Below are 24414 nucleotides of genomic sequence, written 5' to 3'. Positions count from 1 at the left end.
TCCCACAGGGTGGAGCCTCCCTGAGCAGACACTCTCAGCCAGGCCTCAGCCCAGGTGCTCAGCCAGATGAAGGGAGTTGAGGAGACAGGAAGGGGTGAGGGGACAGGGCCCACACACAGGGGCGCTATCACCAGGGGTGTGCCCTGGACCTGGGGAGGGGCAGCACCCAGGCTTGGGACAACATAGGGCTTTCCTGAGATGAGGGAGCATCCTACCTCCATCAGAAGGTCCCAGAACAGGCCCCTGCAGGGTCCCCAGCAGTTCAGCACAGAGGCTAAATGGTGGAGGCTGCAATACAGGGCAAGCCCCAGAGACAAGAATATCAACAATACATGTTCTACAAAGAGCAAAGTTGAAAGTGTTTGTCCCAAGTTGGAAATTCTATTTTTGAGGCAAACATACCAAACGATGTGGAAAATTTCATCCCCAAGGCCGTGTGTGTGGGCTGGGCTGGCAACGGGGGAACATGGGGTGGCACCCCTTCACTCACTGTCAGCCCAGAATGCCTGTCCCCCCATCCCTTCAAGGCAGGAACTGCTGCTACCATCATGACTCTGAAGACTCCAGCCCCCTGGCTGTGTGCTGGGGACCTGTGGGGCCATTTCCACTAACCCCAGCTCCCTGGGACCGGGCCCTAGTCTCGCTCCAGGTCCAACCAGACAACTGCCGGCCTCAGCCCAAGAGCTTAGCTGCACCCCCAGGGGCTGTCCTGTCCAGAGTCACCTTCTGGATTCTAACAAAACCAGGCCACCAGGAACAGCTTCCCAGAGACATGCCAGCAACAAAGCCCCACCCTGAGAAAATGGCAACCCCTCCCCCTCAGGTTCAGACCCCTAAGCCGCCCCCCACCCCGGCCATAAGGTTGTGGGAGTGCTGAGCTCCATCCGTGAGGACCAGCTAGCTTTCCACTACCCAAACTGCCATTCCCTAGATTTTGGGCTTACACACTTCTGCTGAACCTCACGACCTGTGAGGGCTTCTGAACTGGGCCTTCTCTCCCTGAGGCAGGTGAGGGCACTTGCAGTGACCAGGTCCCAGCTCCCCTCGGTGGAAGGGTGCCTGCAAGGAGCAGGAAGCCCATGGTCTTCAAGGACCCTGATTGGAAGAAAGCTGTTTGTGGGTTGCTGCTGCTGCTGCTAAGTCACTTCAGTCGTGTCCGACTCTATGCGACCCCATAGACGGCAGCCCACCAGGCTCCCCCATCCCTGGGATTCTCCAGGCAAGAACACTGGAGTGGCTTGCCATTTCCTTCTCCAATGTGTGAAAGTGAAAAGTGAAAGTGAAGTCACTCAGTCGTGTCCGACTCTCAGCGACCCCATGGACTGCAGCCCACCAGGCTCCTCCGTCCGTGGGATTTTCCAGGCAAGAGTACTGGAGTGGGGTGCCATTGCTTCAGGTTATATGTGCTTTAATTTGCTTCCTGGGGTCCCAGAGGCTGCTCTCCAGGCGGAGGTGCTAGGCTGGGCTCTCCTGCAGTGGGACCCCCACGCCAGCCCTGCAGACCCTCGGGAAGGGCCGTGTCCTCCTCCAGGCCGCCGGTGCCCTCCACGAGCTCCTCGTAGGTGACCTTCTCGGCGAACGGCCGCGGCCCGAGCAGCTCCACCATGTCCGCCCGCTCCAGCACCTCCTTCTCCAGCAGCCGCCTGCCCACCTGCACACCCAGCAGCTGTCAGCCGGCCGCCTGGCCTGCAGAGCCCCGCCCGCGCCCGGGGTCCGGCCACCCACTTGCCTTGTCCACCTGCTCGCGGCAGCGCGTGAGCAGGTCCAGGGTGCGCGCATGCGCAGAACCAATGAGCCGCCGCACCTCCTCGTCTATGAGCTGGGCCGTGGCCTCGCTGAACGGTTTCTCCACCAGCGCCTCACCTGGCCGCGGGAGATCGAAGGACACCTGGCCCAGCTTCTCGCTCATCCCGAACTGCACAATCTGCAGGAGGCGAGTGCCGGGGTCAGCCCGGTGCAGAGCCCCCTGCCCCCAACCCCCCAAGGCTGCTGCTCTACCTGGGCATAGGCGCTCTGGGTGACCTTCCTCAGGTCATCCTGGGCCCCCGTGGTGACCCGCCCGAAGAACAACTGCTCAGCCACGCGGCCGCCCAGCATGGCACACATGCGGTCAAAGAGCTGCTCCCGTGTGTACAGGTACTGCTCCCTGGGCAGACACTGGGCATAGCCGAGCCCCTTGCCCCGGGGGACGATGGACACCTGTCAGACACAGCAGGGCGCCCTGTCATCCCCAGGGCCCCTGATCACCACCCATCTCCATAAGTGTGGGAGGAGAGGAGACCCTGGGCCCCAGCACACACAGGGGGTCACCTTGAGGGTGAACTCAAAATCACCCTCTGTCCCGCAGTCCCCAGGAAGCTGTGGAGGGGCCTGCCTTCGGGGAGAAGCTTGCAGTGAGGTGAGTTCAACCAGGAACTTCCAGGTGTCAGGTGTCCAGATCCAGACCCCTCCTGGAACCAGCACCCCGCCCCTGCCCTCCCATCCACCCTTCAAGGACACATTCTAGATGGTTCCATCTCTTCAAAAGCCAAAGGGCTGACACCCGCAACACACTGTGCACACATGGCCCTCGGGGTGGGAGCAGGCCCTGGACCCACAGGAGATGTGTAAGGGGCTGGACTGACCTTGAGCAGGGGGTCTGCGTGTTCCAGGAACCAGCCCACCACCGCATGGCCAGCCTCGTGGTAGGCCACTGTCATCTTCTCGCCAGGCTGCAGGACCTGTGTCTTCTTCTCAAGGCCTGCAAGTCACACTCCTGGTGAGAGGCACAGGAGGAACGCCAGCGAAGTGGTGGGAACCAAGCCCCCACTCCAGGGTTCGGGGGGCTGATCAGAGCAGACATGCAGCCTGTCAGCTCCACACACACTGCTCAGGCCCACAGGGGTCTGTCCCTGCAAACCAGACGCTAAGCTGCCTTCTGCTCTGCAGACATCCCGCACCCCATTCCACTTCCTGTGCAAGCAACATATGCTCAGGGAGACCTGTTCTTAGGCAGCAGTGTTAGCTACTCTGTGGCTCAACTGGTAGTGAAGCCAAAGCAGGGAGACAGGAGCGTTCTCTACACCCTGTACACGCAGTCACAGGCAGAGAACAGGGCACGGAGAGGCACAACTAGTGTGAGTCAGTTTCACGGCAGCTCAGCTCAGCATGGCCCATGACAGCCCCAAACAGCCGTGGCAAGTGCCTTGGGCTCCTGACACTACATGCCTGCGTACGTGTCACACCTCAATACAAAGTGAAGTAGACGAAGCAACTCTGGCTACCTGCCATCTAGACGTGCTGATGCTCACAGCTATGAGGTGGGGTCATGGATGGCTGCTGGCCACACGGATGCCTCCCTGACCTCTGTCCCCAGGATGGCACTCCGAGACCTTGACCCCTCATGCTGAAGCCTGCACCCTCTCTGGGTACGCTGGCCACTGGGAGCACTGGGGACCCCGGCAAACTTTCCAGGGAAGCACCCAGCAGGCCGTCCTCTAGGGCACAGTGGGCACCCGGACCGAGGTCTGACTCAGCACCCTGGAGGTTACAATTCTCTGAGATTCTGAATGTTGCTCCAGGAAGAGCAGGAGAGCTGCTGGCAGGTCCCACGTCCCAGATCTGGGTCTGGAGAGCTGCCCAGGTGGAGCACCCTGAAGTGAGCCTGGGGCCCCAGGGTGGAAACTCACCCATGGTGGCCCAACTTACCTCCAATGACCCTCTCGATGGCCTGCTCGAAGTGCTTCTCCCCGACAGAGGGGTTTAGGTGGCGGGCGGCAATCAGGGCGGCTTCATTGCAAACATTAGAAATATCAGCACCTGACCCGGAGAAGAAATCGTCCATCAGGGGCCCAGGGCAGGCTGTCACAGGGACTCTGCAGTACTGGAGCCAGAGCTAAAACAGGTCAAGGGCGTGAAGGAAACAGGACCTGCTCTGTCAGTCACTGCTGCTTTCAGCCAATTTTCTGGCTCAGTGATTTCCTGAGATGTGATTCATTTAACATAAAATCTATCCATTTAAAAATGTGTACATGTCAAAGACTTTCAGTAATTTCATCAAGATGTGTGACGACTGCTGTCATCTCATCTCAGACATCCCCAACATGAAGGTGCTGTCTGGGGCTAGATCCTGTACCCAGGCTTAGCCGAACATGACTCTGCCATCTACGTCTTTAGACATGCCCATCCCGGAAGTCTCACATAAGTGCAACCACACAGTATATGGTGTGTGTTTTGTGTGTGCTCCTTTCACACGACACAGTGTTTTTCCATTCATCCACTGTCAGGAGCGTGTCCTGGTATTTCATTCCTTTTCACGGCTGAATAAGGTTCCATCTGCCCTGAGGCAGCCACAGGAGACACCAGATTGCACAGATGCTCGAGTCACTCATGTAACACGGCCAGCTCTATCTGCAGGTTCCGCCCACGGTACACGCATCTAGTGGTGACACGCTGCTGGACACTGGGGTGGTCTCCACTGTTTAGCTATTATGAGTAATGCTGCTGTGAACATCCATGTGCAAGCCTTTATGCAGACAAATGTTTTCAATTCTCTTATGTAGGAGTGGAACTGGGGGTCATATGCTAACTGTATTTACTTCTAGAAGTGCCAGGCCGACTTCCACAGCCACACTACTTCACATCCCCACCAGCAACATATGAGCGTGCTCGTTTCCCTACATCCCTGCCAACCCTCCATCTTTTACGGCCACCCTGGTGGGCGTGAGGTGGTGTCAAACTGTGCTTTTGATATGCGTTTCCCTAATAACTAATACCATGACCACCTTCTCACATGGTTTCTGGCCATCTATATACTTTGGAGAAATGTCTATTCAAACCCTTTTCCCATTTTTAAATTGGGTTCTGTATATATTGTGGATTCTAGACCCTACCAGGTGCATAATTTCTAAACATTCTCTTCCTTTCTGTAGGCTCTTTTCATCACATCAATAATGTCTCTCCATGTACAAAAGATTTCAGTTTTGAAAAATTCTATTTTGTTTTCTCACTTGCAGTCTGTGCTTTAAGAAATCATTGCCAAATCCAAGATTTTAAGACATTTTACAGTTCTCGCCCCACTGCTCAGGTCTCTTATCCACTCCGAGTTGACTGCTACATGTGGTCTAACGTCCAGTTTCATCCTTTTGCTTGTGAATACCTGGTCAAACAGACTATTCTTTCTGCACTGGATGGTCTTCACACCCTTGACAAAACAACTGACCGAGATGCACAGGCACACACCTGGCCTCTCACTTTTATCCTGATGGTCCGCGCCCACCCTCAGAAGCTCCACGTTGGGGAAGTGTCTGCCACTTTGTTCTTACAGGCTGTGTGGCTCTTCTATACCCTGGCAGCTCCAGGTAGCTCCTGGCAGCTCCTGAGGATCCAGCTTCACAATGTACAAAGGTTCTGCTCCTATGCAGCCCCTCTCACCTTCACAGGTTACATCTTTCTACACTGTGTGTCCATTAACACAGATATGTGATTATGGTTTTACACACCTGTCCTTTATACGGGATGCCTTAATTTCTCCTTTACTACGGAAGAATAGTTCTGCCTGACCCACTGCCTCCTGGGCTCCATTTCCAAAAGAAGTCAGCTGCTACCCTGTGGTCTTGCTGGTCTCAAGGCCTCTCCCTACATCTGACCAACACAGATGATGCTGTCTCAGTGTGGGCGTCTCGTACTTTATCCCACTTCCTGGATGTGCAGACCCAGATCTCTTACGCAGTGTGGCAAGGGTGGAGCAGGACTTCTTCCCTAAGCAGCATACCAAGAGGATAGGGCCTTGTCACCACATTACGTTCCCGGGGCGGTGGGGCGGTGGGTGGGGGCACAGTGAAAGCCGACAAAAGCCAGTTTTGGGGCCTCGGGTGTGCCCACCAGATTCACAGTCCTAAAGACAAGGGCGCAGTTTCAGGACCAAATGGCACAACCAGACACCACCTGCTGATGATGCAGCCAGCCCCAGGGCAGCCGCCTGGCCTCCATCACTCACCTGTGAAGCCTGGAGTGAGGGCCGCAAGCTTCCTTGCCAGAGCATCCTTGCTGAGGCTCTCGTCCAACTTGAGTGGACGCAGGTGGACCCTGAAGATAGACGACCTGCCTTTGATGTCCGGGGGCCCTGAGAGAGAGAGAGGTACAGGTGGCCAGGGCAGGGTCACCTTCAGCCGCTTCACCAGGGCCAGGAGGACCCTCTCCTGCTTGTCTGCACTGCACACTCGACTACCCGACCAGGGCCAGAGCTCCCGGTGGCAGAAACGACCCACAGGTCACATCCATTCAGCTCTCCCTTCCTCACTGTGGGGCCTCTAGTCCACACAACTCAATCCCCAGGATGGCTGCTCTGGCAGCAGGGCACCTGGGCAGGAATGAGGTCCTAAATTTCTAGGACCTGCTCACAAGTGGGAAAGGCCAGGGTGAATGCTTCTCTCGTAAACAGTGCACAAAAAAGAAAAGCTGAAGGACCCAACACTGTCACCTCACTCTCAGCTGCATGGACTGCTATGACCTTTTCCGCATCCCAGCCACACCTGTTCATCCTGAAGTGGGGCCCAGTCCTGCACCTCCACTGTTTCACAAGTGGGGTTAGCTGCTTTAGGGCACCTCAAAACCTCCTACAAATACATAGCTAATGATCAAACCAAACTTTCAACCCTCAGCACACTCACCAATGTAAATCTGACGGTCGAAGCGGCCCGGCCGCATCAGAGCTGGGTCAAGGACGTCAGGGCGGTTGGTTCCAGCCAGCACGACAACGTTCGTGGTAGAGTTGAATCCTGGATACGAGAAGGAGGTGAGCCCAGGCAGGGCCCAGCCAGCAGCTATCTCCTCTCCCCTGCACATCTGGTCCCCACTTTCCGGGACCACTGCCCACCCAGGGACAGGCAGCAAACGGTGGCTCTGGCTGTAACCCAACCTTCCTCAGCCAACTGGGAGGCCCATGGCCCAGTCTCAGGATGTAAACTCCTATCTTAATTTGGTACTGATCCCTGCCAACCTCTCACACCACACAGTGAGCTGCAGGAGCCACGCAGACCCCTCCACCCAGGTCCTGGACAGCTTGCTGGGCCCAGGGAGCCAGGCTGGGCGAGAGCAGGGGAGATGCAGTGGGGAGAGGATGGGGGTACCCAGCAGGGTGAGGGCCTGACTCACCAGCACTCATCCTCAGAAAGGTCAGCTGGGGCCCTCGGCCGCCCCAGGACCTGGGATTCAGGGAGAGGCCCCGCATGCCTCAGTCATCTGAGTAGATGATATTTCCTCCTGGGAGGCAGGGGTTGTGACCCATGCTGGTTAAAGACTGCCATGTGACCAGCCCCAGGGGAAACCCTGTCCTAGTCGATGACACTCCTGAGTGTCCCCCAACTGGCTGCCAGGAAGAAGCTGTGACCCAGACTCAGTGGGCAGAGAGCTCTGGAGGCTGTGGCCACCTTCCCAGCCCAAGTACCTGCTCCCCATGATTCTCCTGTGTCCTGGCCTGGCAGTCAACTGTGATTATGAATCCAAGGACCCACGGATTCCTCCCAGCAAGTGACCAACCTGGGGTCACGCTGGGTACCCTGACTTAGCTACAAAGCCAAGTGAGCACAGGACCTGCCAAAGGTTCAGTCAAAGCTTCTCCAAATTCGAACCTGGCACAAACGCCCAGACCCTCACCGAGAAGGCTGCAGCAGGCCCATGGCTATCACCCCAGACCGGACCTTTCCCAAGACGCAGCAGCAGGCCCGTGGCTGTTACCCGGACCAGACCCTGCCTGAACAGGAGTCCTGAGGTGGAGAGAGGGTTCTGGAGCAGGAGGCAGCAGGACAGAGGCGGCGAGGACGCAGCCTGGGCGTCAGCCCTTATCCAGCCACTGAGCTCGGAGGGAGCTCCCTGCACCGTGGGGCCTGAGGACAGCCTTCCTCAGACTGACTGAGCGGGAGTCTCGCCCGGGGAGCTCTGCCCAGAGAGCAAGCCCGCTCACCGTCCATCTCCACGAGCAGCTGGTTCAGGGTGTTCTCCTGCTCACTCTGGCCTCCAAAGTGCCCACGGCCACGCTTCCGGCCAATTGCATCAATCTCGTCCACAAACAAGATACAGGGAGCGTTTTTCCGGGCCAGTGCAAACATGTCACGAACCTGAAACGGGGTCCACACACAGTTTTGCTCTGTCACTGGCGCCAGGACAGGACTAAGTTCCCTGGGCTCGGCCCACCTCTGGGGCTTGACTCCCACCTCGGCTGCTCTGTCTGCTTGCCAGGTCGTTTTTACATCCGTGCTGTGCCCTGCACCCATCCCCAGGGTCCCACCTGAAGGCCAGGGCAAGGACAAGTGTGCCTCTACCTACCCGAGCTGGGCCAACACCAACAAACATCTCCAGGAACTCAGACCCATTCACGGTGATGAAGGGCACACCAGCCTCCCCTGCGGTTGCCTTGGCGAGAAGCGTCTTGCCGGTACCGGGAGGACCTGTGAGCAGGGCTCCCTGAAACAGAAAGGCGACACCTGGTTCTGAAAGGGGAGAGACAGGGCCAAGGAGAGTCTCGTTCCACTGACTCCTTGGCCTACTCCACGCTTTTGGCTGAGGTGTGCCTTCCATTTGAAACTTTCTGCTTGTAAAACGAATGTGCATTCACCATGAAAAGTTCAAATGCTGCAGGTAGAGGAAACCCCCCAAAGCCCCAGCCCAACCGAGCAGGTTATTTCTTCAAGTGATGCTCCCAGGGCAGGACTCAATGGATCTCGCGGTCCAATGTTTACTTTAACAGTTACTAGCAAATTGCTCTATGAAACACGCCAACTCACACCAGGAAGAGCAAGAGGCCCTCCCCACACTCGCTCCCATGATTCTGTCCAGCAGGTCTGACAGCAGCACCTGTGTGTGGTTCTGTCCGCAACCTGCCTTGTTCTAGACTGACTCAAGGCTGAAATTCGCACCCAGTAACACACCTAGGTATTCCTTTCATGAGAAGGGACTTAAAGGGGTGGGGGGCGGGGGGTCACACTACTTCATTTCTAGTTGACAGTATGGGTTGCTGCTGCTGCTGCTAAGTCGCTTCAGTCGTGTCCGACTCTGTGCAACCCCATAGACGGCAGCCCACCAGGCTCCCCCGTCCCTGGGATTCTCCAGGCAAGGACACTGGAGTGGGTTGCCATTTCCTTCTCCGATACATGAAAGTGAAAAGTGAAAGGGAAGTCGTTCAGTCGTGTCTGACTCTAGCGACCCCATGGACTGCAGCCTACCAGGCTCCTCCGTCCATGGGATTTTCCAGGCAAAAGTACTGGAGTGGGGTGCCATTGCCAACATCTACTTATTTCAAAAGAAACAAAAAAGTTGTTTTTTCTAAGTCTGTAAAAATAAAAACAAAACATATAGAGCTAAGGAGGATGAGGGAGCCTCAAAACAAACTCACAAGGCACCAGGGCCCCAGGGCCCCATAAACATGGATATGGACTCACAAAGGGTCTCCACAAGACAGTGGGCCATGGGACCAGGGGACCCCTGGGCCCACCACAGCCCAGTTTTCCAGCCAACCTTACCAGGTGGTCAAAGAGAAGCACAGGCCTCCTGCCGCCTCATCTCCAGAGGTCAGTCACGTTCTCTGCTGTTCAGGACAGTCTCAGGGAAGCACACAGGGTTACCAGGAAAGTCAGTGCACTGAGTCTCCACCCTAGAGAGCTCGCAGCCTGATCTAGAACCCAGAGATGCCTTGCGTGGGGGTGGGCGGGGGAGGGCGTGGTCTGTGACCCTCTTCCATGTGAGATGCAGACCTTTCTAGGAAGGGGTTCAGCTACTGCTGGGGCCCCTGAACATCCATGACACCCAGAGCCACCTGCAGGGAAAGCCAGCGGCCACAATCTCCACAGTGTCACTTCCTGAGTGCAGAGCCTCGACCCACGTCCACGCTGCACACCTGTCCCACTGCTGGGTCGTGGGTTATCTGACAGGCAGCTGACCCCAGACCCGTTCATGGCAGTTCGTACTTGTTGGTTCTTTGTTTTCTTGGGTTTTCTGGCTATGCCACACAGCTTGTAGGATCTCAGTTCCCCAACCAGGAACTGTACCTGGGCCCCAGCCATGAAAGTGTGGTGTCCTAACCTCTGGATCAGGGAATTCCCTGCACTTGCTTTAATTATATACTTTAACAATAAATAATAGAATAGAAAGTCCTTTCTTCAAAAACAAAGCTGAAACTGTTAATATAATAAATCAAGGCAAATTATTAAAGAAAAAAATGCTGTCAAACTGAACGGACAAAAAACTGAAATAGTAAGAAAATGTGATAAAAATATATGATTCTGTGCTTATAACTGCTTTAAAGTTCTCAGTTCAATTTAGAGAAACAAAACTACTGACAAAGGCTTTCCTGGTGGCACGGTGGTAAAGCAGCTGCCTGCCAAAGCAGGCAACAAAGGCTCAATCCCTGCTCAGGGAAGATCCCACAAGCCAAGGAGCAAGTAAGCCCGTGTGCCACAACTACTGAAGCTCGTGCACCCTAGAGCACAAAAGGAGCCACCGCCGTGAGCAGCCCTTGCACCAGAACTAGAGAGCGGCCCTCACTCTCTGCAACTAGAGAAAGCCTGCACACAGCAATGAAGACCCAGTACACCCTAAAACTTTAAACAAAAAAATGCAAACTTTCCATTTAAAAAAAAAACTGTAGTGCTTTGTGCAGGGTACTGAACAGAGAATCTAATCGCGGGTGTCACACTCAAAGGAAGGCCTGTTTTCTAAACAAAGCACGGGCATCTGTGCTGGCAGGTGAAATAAACACAGGTGGGTGTGCACTGCTTACACTGTTACCAGATAAGAGGATTCGACTCTGCGAATGCTATTTCCACTTCTCGATGTGATTAATAAAACACAGAATCATTACCAGAAGCTGCTTGGTTCTGGCTCAAGCACCACTGCATGCTCTCTCATGTCAGTACCTTTGGAATTTTGGCCCCAAGGTCCTGGTACTGTTTGGGGTTCTTCAGGAAATTCACAAACTCCATGATCTCCAGCTTGGCTTCTTCGCAACCAGCCACGTCTGCAAACTGCACACCGATGTCATCTTTGATGATCTTGGCTATTGTCTCACCAATGCCGAAGAGGCCCCCTCCTCGCCCACCACGCCCAGCCCCCATTGGACCCCTCCTCATGGCATAGAGGAAGATGCCAATCAGGAGAAGGGTGGGCACCAGGCTTCGCAAGAAAGTCCTAGAAAGGCCAAGAAAACCATCTGTCACATTCCCTTGAGAGACAGGCTGTGAACAGTGGACCTGGCTCTGCTACACAAAAGCAAGCACTGTCCGTCTGGACACACGGCCTCACCCACTGTAAAGGTCCTGTCCACGAGCACCTGTCTGCCTGACTGCCCCTGTGGGCACGGCAGGGTAGCTGTGGGCTATCTCCAGAAACCCCCTGACCCAGCACGGCCTCCTTCCAGCTAGTTCTGCCCTGCTGCCGCACCACAGCCCTCAGGCTACCAAGCTAAACATTTCCCCACCAATTCTTTCCCCAGTAAAAACACAGCTAACAAACTTGTCTTTACCATAGACACTGACTACCAGAAGACACCTACAACATGCCTGAACAAGTTCAGCAGGAAGTGCTACGTGTCCAGTACCAGGGCCCGACCACACCCGCTCACCCATCGCTCTCGGTGGTGTAGACCACGGCCGTCTGGTTGGGGGGCTCGATGCCTAGCTCCCATTGGGCGGTCTCCAGGTTGCGCTCGAAGGTGTCCACACTGCCAATGCTGAACCATGCATACTTCTGCAGAAACCGAGGTGCCAAGCGCTGTAGGGGGCTGCCCCCCATGGCCACCACCCGCTCCCCAGCTTCTCTCACAGCAAAGTCCTGAGCGGCTCTGATGGGCCTCCTGTCCTGGCCCCAAACCACAGGCTTGGGTTTGAGGTCAAAGTATAAATGTCTATCGATGACTGAGTCTGCCTCTGTCCCCTATCTGTCATTTTAGTCTCCCCTCTCGGATCTCAGCTGGTGACTGTCCATGGTACTGGGCAAAACTGAAGCATGGCTACAGCTTCAGGAGAGTCCTGTGCTACGTGGAAGACTCTTCTCTACAGGTACATGAGCACAGGTGGGTGCTGGAAAATGAAGCCAGGAGCGGCACTTCTCCAATAAAACAGAAAACTATCACGTATTTTTTTTCAGGTCACACAGCTTGTGGGATCTTAGTTCCTGGACCAGAGGCCTTGACCGTGAGGGCACCTGCTACTAACCACTTGACTGCCAGGGAAATCCCAGAAAACTCCACCTTACACTGACACCGAAGCCTGCACGTGGAACACTGGCCTTGACCCCAGCCCTCACCTCGAGTGATGTCCCAGGGGCAGGAATAACACGCACGAACTGTTTATTCACCACTTCCAGCCGATCCACCTAGAAGACAGACAGCCAGTCAGGACCAGCACAGCACCCTGCGCCTCGGTCTCAGTCAAGCCCCACACGCATGGGTGGCACCTGTCCCAGCGTAGCTCACACTCTGCAGGACAGTTTCGGCTCTGTCTTCCTACCAACACGGACAATTCTAGCCTGGGATTATGGCAATAAACAGGAACCGATTCAAGAAGATGAATTAAAATGTGGCACATCTGAGCACTAAGCCTTCAAACTGGCTTAAAACTCTAAAAGGAGGGGAGTTCCCTGGTGGTTAGGATCCTAAAATAAGTTTTAGGCTCCAGTTCAATCCCTGGTTGAGGTGGGAAGCTGAGACCCTGCAAAATGTGCAGCATGGCCAAAAAAAAAAACAAAACAAAAAAATTTCAAAAACAAAAAAACTCCAAAAGGAACACAAATGAAAGTCTTGTTCTGACACTTGTGCGTAACACTCAGTCCATCCGGTTACAGCCCACCGCCTGGAAGCCACACTGTTTCTGGGGAGCTTCAGACAAGGCCTGCTGTCACCACCTCATTAACCACGACTAAGCTCCTTCTGGAAAACACAGGAACACTCAGGATTCCAGTGAGGACACGATCCTGAGTGTGGAACTTCACCGCCACCCAACATGACTCCAGAAACCATGGTAGACAGGACTCCGGGCGACTGCCCCCTTGGTTTCTCTTCCGCCAACATGCAGAGCCCCAGCCAGCCAGGCCCATCAGTTCTCAGGTTCATGAGACAAGGGCGTGGCATGTCCTCCTGGCCCTGCGAGACTCCTGCCAGCTGACCCCTCATGCCTCCCCACCGCAGTGCTCACTGCCAGTGTGCAACGGGACAGAGGGCACAGAAAGGTGAGCAGCCTCGCCTTCAGACTGTGGCCAACAGGGTCACAGAAAAAGGCCCTGGACGGGCACAGACGGTGACTTCCTGCTTTATACTTTTACTTCATGGTACATTTGTGACCAGGGGAAACAAAAGCGCTGCTTGAAACAAAGACTGCAGGGGCTTCCCTAGCAGTGCGGTGGTTGAGACTGCGAGCCACCAGCGCGGGGGGCGGGTTCCATCCCTAGGCGCAGAACTGGATCCTGCGTACCCCACCATGCAGCCATAAGTAAAGAACTGAATGAAACGAAGTCCGCTACTGAGGTTTTGTTATAGTTCTTTGTTCCTAAACAAGCCTTTCACAAAAGAACAACCGGTCCAGGCCAGGGACCTCTGCACATAACATCATTTATTTCCATGACATTCTGAGATTTTATCAGGGGACCTCTTCGGACAGCTCAGAGGGGCTGGAACAAGACGCAGCCCTCAGGTTCAGGTGCTAGACTCTCCCAGCTGATGTGGAAGTCCCCTTATGTGAGGGGATCTGGTCCTTGTCTAGCTAGGCCAGGCGAGCGTCAGCTCCCAATCAGGCACCACAGGTTTGGCCAGGGCTGCATTAGGTGGGCTTGAGTGGGGGGATGGACATGTCACCTTTCTGTGCTCCGGGCTGTGCTGTGCTCCAGAATAAGCATGTCACTGTCCGCCACGTAAGACCTCGAGGAACATCTGGAACCAATCCAGACCGCAAGCACAGCAGGACACCTGTCTCCCCCCGCCCCTCAGGCCACACCTGCTGGGGGCAGGTCCTCAGCAGAAGGGGCTGCAGCAGCCCTTCCCCCACCATGTAGAGACCATCACCACGGGCCTCCCTGAGGACAGAATGTGGACAGACCTCAGGGCAAAGGAGAACTTCCTGCGGATGTCACCACACAGCAGGAAGGCCCAGCCTTAACAGTGCGCTGTTCATGCAACGGGGAGCAAGGCCACTGTGTTTGTGAAGGTGTACGCTCAAGCCCAAGTGTGAGGAGGACGGAGGACTCCACTGGTGTGACTCAGAGCCCAGTGCTGGCCCCTACTGTCCAGGGCCTAGCAGTGGGCCAGGGGTGCCCTCAAGGAGAAAGGCTCTGAGTCAGAGTCACGACTACAGTGTCAAGATTCACAAACAGAACCAAGTGAAATGAGAAGCCAGAGCTAACACACAATGAGTGAGTGTTTCAGGGAGTGGGCAGGTGTGGGGGTGAAGCAAGGTAGTCACATCTGCACCCCGAGGCCGACAGGCCATCTCCTTCCAAGGCTGGCAGTGTGCAAATCCTCTCACCAGACCTCTCGCCAGGTAATACTGCACGAAGTGCTTCCAAGTGATTTCCTTCCCAGGATCTCGGAAATAGAAGTAGAGAAATCCTGCAACGACACCTGCCCCCAGCACGGCCAGACTGCGGAGATCCTTGTCGTCCCAGGGCACCTTCCCCTGCAGGGAGAGGACACAACATGGGTTACACTGAAAGAGAGTGGCTCTCTCACAAAAATGTCCTTTCACAGACGAGGGAGAAGTCGCCAAGCCCTCCACCTGAACCCCCCCTGCCACTGGCCTCCATGGGCGCAGCATCTGCCGGCGTGTAAGGCCACAGCAGCTCCCAGGCCACTCGGGAAAAGCAGCTAGCCTTCCTGAGACCATCGCTTCTCTGGGTCTTTAAAAACTCCGATGGAGATCTTAGTTTTAGAAATTAAATCCACTGCTTAAAATCTCTGAATTAGTTTGTACAAAGCCCAAGCCCTCAGTGATTACTTCCTCAGAAAAGTGACAGGCCGTCTGGAACTGGCCCTTACGGACACGCACGAACCTTCTGCATTCGTTTCCACCAGGCAAAGTCATCCCGCTTTCCTCCTCTCTTCCCTCCGTCCGCTCCAGGACCAGCATCCTTTGGTTCACTAGTTCCTAAGAGAAAACAAACTCTGACCTCAGGGAATGGTCACACCGAACTGCCCAGAGAAAGAGGATTCAGAGAAGAGAAGAACTCTTCCAAAACACAATTTCCCCAACACAGCTGCCTTGAGATAAACGGGGAGCGTAAAGCAAGTGCTGCGTGTGGCAAGGGGCAGAGCTTCTCAAGCTGAGAGGAAAACCTACAGTGCCCTCCTGGGATCAGGGCAGGGGCCAGGGTAGTAGAGACTGCAAGTCTACACCAATCCCAGACAGTTCCAGCAAGAAGGGAAATTTACAACAGTTTCTTGCGCTTTCTGAAATCAGAGTGACTGTGTGTGTGCCAGGTAAGATCTAGGAGGCATTACCTTTTGGTTTGCTTTTTTCTGGCTGAGCCTCATGGCTTTCAGGATCTTAGCTCTCTGAACCTGGACCCTTGGCACTGAAAGCATGAAGTCCTAGTCTCGGGACAGCCAGAGAACTCTTTAGGCTGGCACTCACGTCATCACCTCTCAGAACATTTGTGACGCACAGACTAGATGACTGAACCCAGTCCCCAAGCCTCTTTCTTAACGTGTGCGTGTAAAGTAGTAACAGCTCAAACCACACCAGGGCACCCCCAGAAACACTCCTGGAGCCCCCCCACCCTTCCATCAGGTGCCAAGAATGTCCTGGGGGGATGGGTCTCACTCAGGACACACCCATCTGTGGTCTAAAGCTCCCACTACCTCCAAGTACAAGCTAACGGTCAGGTGGCCTGAACCATCCGCAAAGCTGGGCATAGGCAACTCAATCAACTATTCCTCCCATTAAAACATCCAGAAGGCATTTCAGCATACACAGAATGACAAGGGGAAATAACACAAGATTGTTACTCTGGTGCAAAACCAGAAGGAAAGAGTTGAGAGTAAAGAACACACAGGAATGTGTTTTCCCAAAAGAACTTAAGAAAATAACCCAAAACAGAAAAAAAATCATTCCCCTGAGAAAAGAAAAGGTAGAAAGACAGAGGCGTGAGACAAAAATCACTTCTGTGTCAGTCAACAGCAGAAGACACAGGGCCTGAGCACGACATCACAAGAGTTCCCGGAGAAATGGGGCCAGAGCAGCCCCTGATGTACAGGCACCACAGCAACAACCAAAACTCAATGCCTGGAAGGCCAAACTCAGGACAGGGTAGAGCAAAGATCTGCATAAACGTGAAGGACAAAACACGAAGTCCTACAGTCACAGCGAATCACCTCCCAGCGAGCTCTGTGCGCCTCTTCTCTCACGATGCTCCAGGCTCCCCAAGCAGGAAGACACTACTGCACACCCCCCACGTCACCAAACTTATGATCAAAGATAGGTTTGTCGAGGCTTCAGATCCACACAAGCTTTGCAGGTGCAGAGGCCCGAAGACAAAGGAAGGTAGTGAGGCCATGTCCACAAACCAGTGAAGGGAAGGAAGTGCTGAGACCACCTGCACACAGGCCCACCTGCTCGCCACCTCCCACGATTATCCCAAAATTAATGAATGCTTCAAAAATTCTCAAGTGTGGGACTGCCTTGGTGGTCCAGTGGCCAGGATCTTGTACTTCCACATCAGGAAGCCCAGGTTCCATCCCTGGTTGGGGAACCCAGACCCCATATGCTTGTGGCATGACCAAAAATAAAAGTTTAAAAAAAATTAAAAATTCTCAAATGTAAAACTTTGATAGTCTGATTGGTCAAATTGTTCCTTTTACGAGCTGTTTTATGAGCTGTTGCATTTCTAATTCTGTGTTTCTTCTCCTCCTCTTAAAGAATTTCTCAAACCCATAGGGAAAATGATGAGATTCTGGCACTTTAAAAGCACGCGCCACACTCACACAAGCAGCCAGACTGTCCAACAGGAAAGGAGTAAGGGAGAAGCCGATTTTCTTCCTGGCTTCAGCCTGGTGCAATCGGCACGCACCTCCAAGTCCGAACTCTGCAAGCCTCCCCACACAGGGTCTCCGAGACCCACTGCACAGCCCATAACCTGCGCTCAAAGGGCACATGTGCTCCAAACTAACTGCAATAGACATGAGGTCCCTGTCCTGCTTTCCAAACATGAGACTCAGCTTAACCCTCAGATGTGCAGAAACAAAGCCTTGCTCCCCAGCATCCCCAAAGATTCACCCACCACTTCCTTCTGGAACACCTTCTCTCTTTTGCCACCTTCACTGATATATTAACACTGCAAAGACGTGGGGCAGGTGACCCAGAAACGGGAGAGGAACTAGGTGTGACTCAATACATATATAAGCTAGAAGAGGAGTGGCCTGGGTCTCCTGGGCCGTCATGCACACTGTCCCTGCTCCCCACAAACACAGGGCACCAAGGAAGCCACTCTCAGGTCCTGTGACCTCATGCTGCTAACGATGGCAGGAGAAAGACACATACCTTTGGGTGGTTTTGAACACAGCCAATGGGAAACTGACGCCAGTCTTATCTGCACAGCCGACTGCTGAAAGCGGATTCCCTGGAGACACTGAAACGGGAGACAGAATTAGTTTCCACAAATTCTGATGCAGCATCTTCTCACAGTGGCAGTTCCAGGTTGGAAAGGACCAGGATTCGAGTGCAGGCATAAACCTGAAGCCTTTACCTGCTTTATCTCATTAAAAATATGATTCAATGTGACTTCCCTGATGGTCCAGGTGTTCAGACTTTGCCTTCCAATACAGGGACTGTGAATTCAATCCCGGGTTGGGGAGCTAAGATTTGTGGCCAAAAAACACAAAATATAAACTACAGAAGCAATATTGTAACAAATTCAAAAAAGACTTTAAAAACAGTCCACATCAAAAAAAAAATCTTTAAAAACAAATATGATTCAAGCAGGAGAAACAGAAACTACATTCAGTGCAGAAATACATGAAGAATTTTTATAGCTACAGCTATCAAAAAAAACTGCTAAGTAATCACTTCCTGCCTGAGGCAATTTTTGTCACTGAAGCTATTAAAACAAATATTAATAACCCTTAAAAACAAACATTAAAATCATGTGAAATTCAAAAACCAAAGGGTATTACGATTTATCTTTGATCAGCCACAGGTCAGTGGTTTTGTCAGGAAAGCAAACATTTTCTGCCTGCTAACTTGCTCCAGTTGTGTCTGATTCTTTATGACCCTATGAACTGTAGCCCACCAATCTCCTCTGTCCATGGGATTCTCCAAGCAAGAATACTGGAGTGGGTTGCTGTTCCCTTCTCTAAGGGATCTTCCTGACCCAGGGATTGAACCCACATCTCTTATGTCTCCTGTACTGGCAGGCAGCACCACCTGAGAAACCCTGTATTTTCTAGAGTTCTCAAAAAGGAAAATGACAGTTTTTATTACCATAAGCTACTAACAATACTTAACATCAGTTAAAGACAGGATGAAAGACAATTTTGGTTTCTCACTATCATAGGTCAAAAGCCATTATAGGAAAAACGAGTACAACAGAAGCCACCACAGTAAAAAAAAAAAAAACAGCTCTAAGCACAGTCACTGAGTATTAACTGCAGCCAAAATACCTCAACCAGGACTTGCCTGGTGGTCCCCTGGTTAAGAGTCCACCTGCCAATGCAGGGGACACAGGTTCGATCCCTGGTCCGGAAAGATTCCACATGCCAAAGGGCAAATAAGCCTGTGGACAGCTGCTGAGACCCTGCTCTAGAGCTCATGCTCTGAAACAAGAGAAGCCACTGCAATGAGACGCCCTTGCACCACAACTAGAGAGTAGCTCCCCGCGCAGCCACAAAGACCCAGCAAAGCCAATATAAATAAATACTTTATGGGGAGGGAGGAGGGAGGAAGGTTCAGGATGGGGAACACATGTATACCTGTGACGGATTCATTTTGATATTTGGCAAAAACTAATACAATTATGTAAAGTTTAAAAATAAAATAAAATTTTTTTAAAAATGTGGGAAAAAAAATACTTTAAAAAAAAACTGTTTTAAATGTTGATCCAGGGCAGAAACCAACACATTATTATAAAGCAATTATCCTCCAATTAAAAATAAAATTCTTTTTTAAAAAGGTCCATAAATGGTTAAACAAACAAAAAACCCCAACCAAAGATTTGGATTGTTCCCAATATTTTATTATAATGAAACTGGATCCATACATGACGACTCTTGTGTTATTTCAGCCGTGTCGTCTTTTAAGGTGGCAGGCTATTCCCCAGTGCAAACACCATTTCTTAGTAATTATTAATTTGCTGATAAGCCCAATCATTCACACATCCTTATCAGAGGCCTCAGAGCACTAAAAAGTCAGGTAAGCCATGAGAATGTTATTGAAATCCGGGAAAACCATAAACAAGGGGCTCAGGAAGGAGACACAGCAGTAATGGTGATGAGGCTCCTGGAGCCTTTGCTCCATGAGTGTCCCCTCCCCACACAGAGCAAGTCACCACACACAAGGGGACCAGAACGTAATGTCACACAGGTTGTCACGTCACCGTAAGGGGAGGCCTAGACAAAGGCTCACAGAAGAAGATGGTCCTGGGCCCCTCTGCTCCCCAAGGCCCCCCCGTGTCGGGTGGAAAATGCAGAAGTGAGGAGAGGGAGGTGAGGGCCTGAGGTAAGGTGACGGGGAGCCAGCGGTATGTGATGAGTGCTCTGGCACCCAGCCCCCAGGGTTTCCCCAGCACCTCCCGAGAGAGGGAGCTGGGGCTCCTAGAGGTGTTAGGAGGTCTCCAGCCCTAGAAAGACAAAGTACGATCATCAGGCCTTCAAAACTTGAGAAACATCCCTCTCCTTTATTTCATGACTTAGTGTTTTGATTTGCTTAGGGGACCACAGTAGGTCAGATACAGCTCTCAAAGACAGGGATCTACCACCCATTCTTGGTGTCTGGATATGCAAAGCCAGCATGTGAAGCTGTGCACAGCAGTCTTCCCGTAACAGGCAAAGTGTCACTGTCCTTTATCAGGTCACGAATCAGGTGACTCCAGCCTGTGTCTCAGATGCACACAGGTGCAGCCCCAGCAGGCGCTTGCGAATCTGCTGGCAGCTCCTGCTCAAGCCTCACATCCTTCAGGAGTCGATTACCCCACCTCTCACAGCGTGGCACTCATCCTCCTCCACCCTTCTCTTCACTGTCTACTCCTTCTGTTCCGTTTCCTTCTCCTTCATACCTCCTAATACGCTACCTACATGTTGTTGTCTGGTTCTCCTTCTGGAGTGGAATGGACAATGTAGGAAGCTCAGTCAATGAAAACGTAACTGCGAGAAGCATCCAAAACATAAGCTTCCCCTTGAGGAGTACTGACTGCTCCCACACTTCTTTTAACCAAAAGGCAAACTGCGACTTCATCTCCAGCCTTCCCACGCCAGGTCTAGCCTTCAAGTCCCTCAAAGGAGAGCTCACATCTGTTCCAGATGAGATGCCGTGGCTAATAGACTCCACAGCAGAACAGCTTTGTCTGGAAAGGAATTCAAAGATCATCCAACTTCCTCCCTCCCTAACTAAAACCACTGAGCTCCATGGAATTCAGAGCCTCATGACACAGCTGTGTTGCACCCCTCAATCACTGCATTCCATCCAGCTAACAACTTGAACAGTCCCCCTGCAAGGCTGAGTTGCCACACAGCCACAGATGAAAGGCTCTCTTTTCACTGATATTGCCAAAAACAATCAAACTGACAGTGCACCATCCCCAAAATGAAGAGGTAAGAAGGAAAAGTTCACTCCTGGAAACAGGACAGAAAACAAACGCATGGGCCCCCTTCTTCCCCTTTCAATACTGTCTGAAATCAAGACAGCTTTCTCTGACCAGAATCCAGAGGCTCCACAACAGTCCGCCACAAAAGAAATCTACGTGATCACTGTCCCCCTGGGATGCTCAATACAAAAATAAACCTTAAAATATGGTCTACTTCAGAGAATCTAACCCAGAGGAAGGCGTACAATACAGAAGTATCTAAAAGCGGAGATACTGACTAGCTATGCTCTAGCGTCTCCTCTCCTATAAAACAGGGTTTAGTGCAGCGCCTACCTGCCGGACGGGGATAAGACTTAAATGAGACATTCCCTGTAAAGCCCTCAGCATGAAACCCCTCAAACAACGTTAGCTATGATTACAGTGTAGAACTGGGCTCGACGAATGTTGTCTGAATAAAAAACACGTAACACTTTACAAAACTGTATCATGACGGAGAACAACCCTGTGATACTGAGCAGAAGTGGTATCACCGCTGAGCCCAGGAGGAAACCACCTCGCAGTCGGAGCCAGAGTCCGAGAAAACAAGTTAGGCTCACAGCGGAACAAGGCTTGAACGCAATTCGCTCAACGCGGCTCTTGGGAGCGGGGAACAAGAACGCAGGGGCAGTGGGCAGGGCACTGAGAGGCTGAGGGAACTTTCAAAGAAAAGGGCGTAAGAGGCCACAAGAAGGAAAGCAGACGGAGACCTGTTTGGGCCAGCGGCAGCCGCCTCAGCCGCTGGGAAGGGCTGGAGCCCCGGGACCAGCCAGCTGGCCGGAGCTGTGGCCGCCGCCGACGCGCCTCCGCTTTTGGGGCTCGGGTTCGCGCATCTGGTTCCCTCACCCGCTCCCCGCGCCGGTGGCGCACGTGGATGGCGTCACCGCGGCGTCGAGAGCGACCACCGCCCCCGCCGCCCGGAATCGGCGGGCTGCGCCTCCCCGCTCACCTGCTGAGCGGTTCCGAGCGCCCGAGCGCCTGCCCCGAACGTCCTGCCCCCTCGTGGGCCAAGGCCGCACCGCCACAGCAAGGCGAGCGGCCCCGCCACCGCCCTGCTGCCGGCCGCCGCCACCAGCCACTGCGACATTCCCCCTCAGACCTCGCGCCGCTCGGCGCGCGCACGCGCAGTGCAGCGGCGAGTAGGTCATAGGGCACCACACCTCCAGCGGACCTCGGGGTCTCGCGCATGCGCGGTGAGGCCAAGGCGCCTAGGTGGGGACCTTGCCTCAGGTGTCTACTGTCGGACCTGACTCGGATCTGAACGTTTGCGCCACCTGCACTACGGTGGCAGACGCGGGCAAGGTGCTGAGGAGACATCCTTTAGACTTACTTTAAATCTGGAGTCCTCCTTGGGAAGCGGCGTACACCACCCCGCCTGTCCGCCGACTCCTTGTGGTCCAGGTACAGCGCTGGGAACCGGTTCCCGAGGAACCGAAGATCCCGGGCGGCGTGTGCTGTGCGGTATTACCGCCCCTCACGGAGTTTTGTTTCTGCTTCAGGGAAACCCAGTCCTGCTGTCCAGGGATTAGGCCGCTCTGATTGACTCCCTGGAACCCAGAAGGAACCGGCCCTGTCCTGGGCTGTATCGTGGGCCGGCCTGTGCTGAGCCGGTCACGTCCCCGGTGTAGTCATCCTGCGCCTCCGGGAAGCCCCAATTTCTCTTCCCCAAATTCTGCGAAGGGGCATGGAGTAACCACAGGCTTTCTCGCCCCTGAGACTGCTGTGGTTAGTACACACCGGCGGCAAAGATGCCTGGGAAAAGGTCCCTAAACGCCGCAGTCATCCGGAGTGCCAAAAGGGAAAGGAAAGCAATCACTCTCGACGTGAAGTTAGAAGTGTTAAGACGTTTTGAAGTGGGTGAGAAGCTCAGCCAGATCGCAAAGGCCTTAGGCCTTGCTGCCTCTACGGTGGCAACCATCAGAGATAATAAAGACAAAATCAAAGCGAGTTCACAAATAGCCACTCCTTTGAGAGCCTCCCGGTTGACTCGCCGCCGAAGTGCAGTCATGGAGACCATGGAGCGGTTGTTGTGCGTGTGGCTTGAAGACCAGAGCCAGCGAAACGTGCCCCTGAGTGTCACCGTTATTCAGAAGAAGGCCAAGAGTTTGTTTGATGACTTACAGCGTGAGCAAGGTGAAAGCTCTCAAACAGAAAAGTTTACTGCAAGTAAAGGGTGGTTTGTGAGATTCAAGGAACGCCACTGTTTGCCCCACTTCAAAATGAACATCTCAGCTCCTGCCAAGAAGGATGAATATCCAGAAATACTGAAGAGCATCATTCAGGAAGGTGAGTACACACCCCAGCAAGTTTTTAATGTGGATGAGACAGGTCTTTATTGGAAAAGAATGCCTGAAAGAACGTTTCTTTCAGTAGAAGAGAGAGCTGAGCCAGGATTTAAATCATCCAAAGATCGCTTGATGCTGCTTCTTGGTGGCAACGCAGCTGGGGACTTCAAATTGAAACCCCTATTGGTGTACCACTCAGAAAACCCCAAGGCTCTGAAGGGGTACTCCAAGCCCAATCTGCCCGTGATTTGGCGCTCAAGCAGAAAGGCCTGGGCAACCAGGAGCATCTTTCATGAATGGTTCACATATTTTTTTTGCCCTGCCATTGAGAAATACTGTGCCCAAAACAACCTGACCAACAAAGCCCTGCTCATCTTAGACAAGGCACCATGCCACCCAGTCAATCTGAACGATCTGTCTGATACTGTAAGAGTGGAGTATCTTCATGACAGCACAGCTGACTCGATCCAGCCCATGGGTCAAGGTGTAACCTCTGCCTTCAGAGCTCATTACCTGAGAAGGACTTTTGAGCACATCCTAGAAGCAACAGATGGGGAGGATACAGCAGAGATCAGGGAGTTCTGGAGAAACTACAGCATTGTGGACGCTGTGGACAACATCGCAGTAGCCTGGGGGGAGCTCAGACCAGCAACAATGAACAGTGTGTGGAAGAAGATTTGGCCTGAGTGTGTTCAGTTCCAGAGTGCTTCCCAAACAGATGGCATTGCACAGCTTCAACAAAATATTGTGATCCTTGCCAAGAGTGTGGCTGTTGGAGAGGTGGGAGAAGCTGATGTGGACCAGCTGCTGCAGTCCCATGAGGAGGGTCTCTCAAATGAGGAGCTGATGCAGCTGGAGCAGGAGCCCGCAGGAGAGGAAGAGGAGGGTGAAGAGGCTGCCCCTGCCCTGCGCCAACTAACCACACGGGAGCTGTCAGCAGCCTTCTCACATTTTGAGGCTGGCTTGCAGGTCCTTACCAGTAACAGCCCTGATGCCGCATGGAAACTGCAAGTTTCAAGAGCAATCAATGATGCAATAAGCTGCTACAGGGAGCTGTACAGTGAGAAAGAGCGGTGCTCCAAACAGCTCTCCTAGGTGACCTCAGTGCACAACACACTCCACGGCAGGAAGACCAGACACAACAGGGCAACCTCCTGGGTGACGCCTGGCCAAGTCTTGGCCTCCAGATGTTTAACATCCTTGGAAACCCTGCTTCTGGTACATTCATTTTGACACTAAAGAACATCACATCTTGTTACTGAAATTGTGCTTAAATATGTGCTTTAAGAAGATTGAAAGAAAAATCCAGGAAAAGTTATTTAAAACACACAATGAGACCAGC

At 53.1% G+C, this 24414-nt stretch overlaps 2 protein-coding genes across 4 annotated transcripts; one reads left to right on the top strand and one right to left on the bottom strand.

Annotated features, from left to right (window-relative positions):
- Window positions 1–1391: 1391 nt before the first annotated feature.
- Window positions 1392–22200, bottom strand: LOC133229519 (AFG3-like protein 1). 3 transcript variants are annotated; one of them, XM_061385897.1, is made up of 16 exons: window positions 22118–22200; window positions 17496–17583; window positions 15010–15104; window positions 14487–14636; window positions 12277–12345; window positions 11594–11718; window positions 10890–11160; window positions 8305–8442; window positions 7943–8096; window positions 6651–6758; window positions 5978–6103; window positions 3688–3798; window positions 2625–2740; window positions 1999–2199; window positions 1730–1924; window positions 1392–1651 (listed from the first exon to the last, which is right to left on the bottom strand). In XM_061385897.1, exons 3-16 carry the CDS (start codon window positions 15016–15018, stop codon window positions 1409–1411), a joined length of 2016 nt encoding a protein of 671 aa, XP_061241881.1. In that variant the 5' UTR covers window positions 15019–15104; window positions 17496–17583; window positions 22118–22200; the 3' UTR covers window positions 1392–1408. The 3 variants fall into 3 exon arrangements, with proteins under 3 accessions (XP_061241881.1, XP_061241879.1, XP_061241880.1); XM_061385895.1 differs by lacking the exon at window positions 22118–22200 and adding an exon at window positions 21737–21962; XM_061385896.1 differs by lacking the exon at window positions 22118–22200 and adding an exon at window positions 21498–21598 and having other exon boundaries at window positions 14492–14636.
- A 335-nt stretch (window positions 22201–22535) lies between these two features.
- Window positions 22536–24167, top strand: LOC133229408 (tigger transposable element-derived protein 1-like). The gene has a single exon (XM_061385792.1). It carries the CDS (start codon window positions 22536–22538, stop codon window positions 24165–24167), a length of 1632 nt encoding a protein of 543 aa, XP_061241776.1.
- The last annotated feature ends 247 nt before the right edge of the window (window positions 24168–24414 follow it).

This window comes from Bos javanicus, chromosome 18 (assembly GCF_032452875.1).
Source record: "Bos javanicus breed banteng chromosome 18, ARS-OSU_banteng_1.0, whole genome shotgun sequence".
In the NCBI taxonomy this organism is placed as follows: Eukaryota; Metazoa; Chordata; class Mammalia; order Artiodactyla; family Bovidae; genus Bos; species Bos javanicus.
Note: the sequence above shows the minus strand (reverse complement) of the source record. Positions and strands in the feature narration are given on the sequence as shown.

What these genes read in the sequence shown, in the direction of transcription:
- LOC133229519 (XM_061385895.1), bottom strand. Translation starts at nt 21,874, where the DNA reads ATGTCGCAGTGGCTGGTGGCGGCGGCCGGCAGCAGGGCGGTGGCGGGG. An exon ending in GCTGCTCGTGGAGATGGACG is followed by an intron (nt 6,759 to 7,942) that starts GTGAGCGGGCTT and finishes TCTCGTATCCAG; the next exon opens with GATTCAACTCTACCACGAAC. An exon ending in CGACCGTCAGATTTACATTG is followed by an intron (nt 6,104 to 6,650) that starts GTGAGTGTGCTG and finishes TCTCTCTCTCAG; the next exon opens with GGCCCCCGGACATCAAAGGC.
- LOC133229408 (XM_061385792.1), top strand. Translation starts at nt 22,536, where the DNA reads ATGCCTGGGAAAAGGTCCCTAAACGCCGCAGTCATCCGGAGTGCCAAA.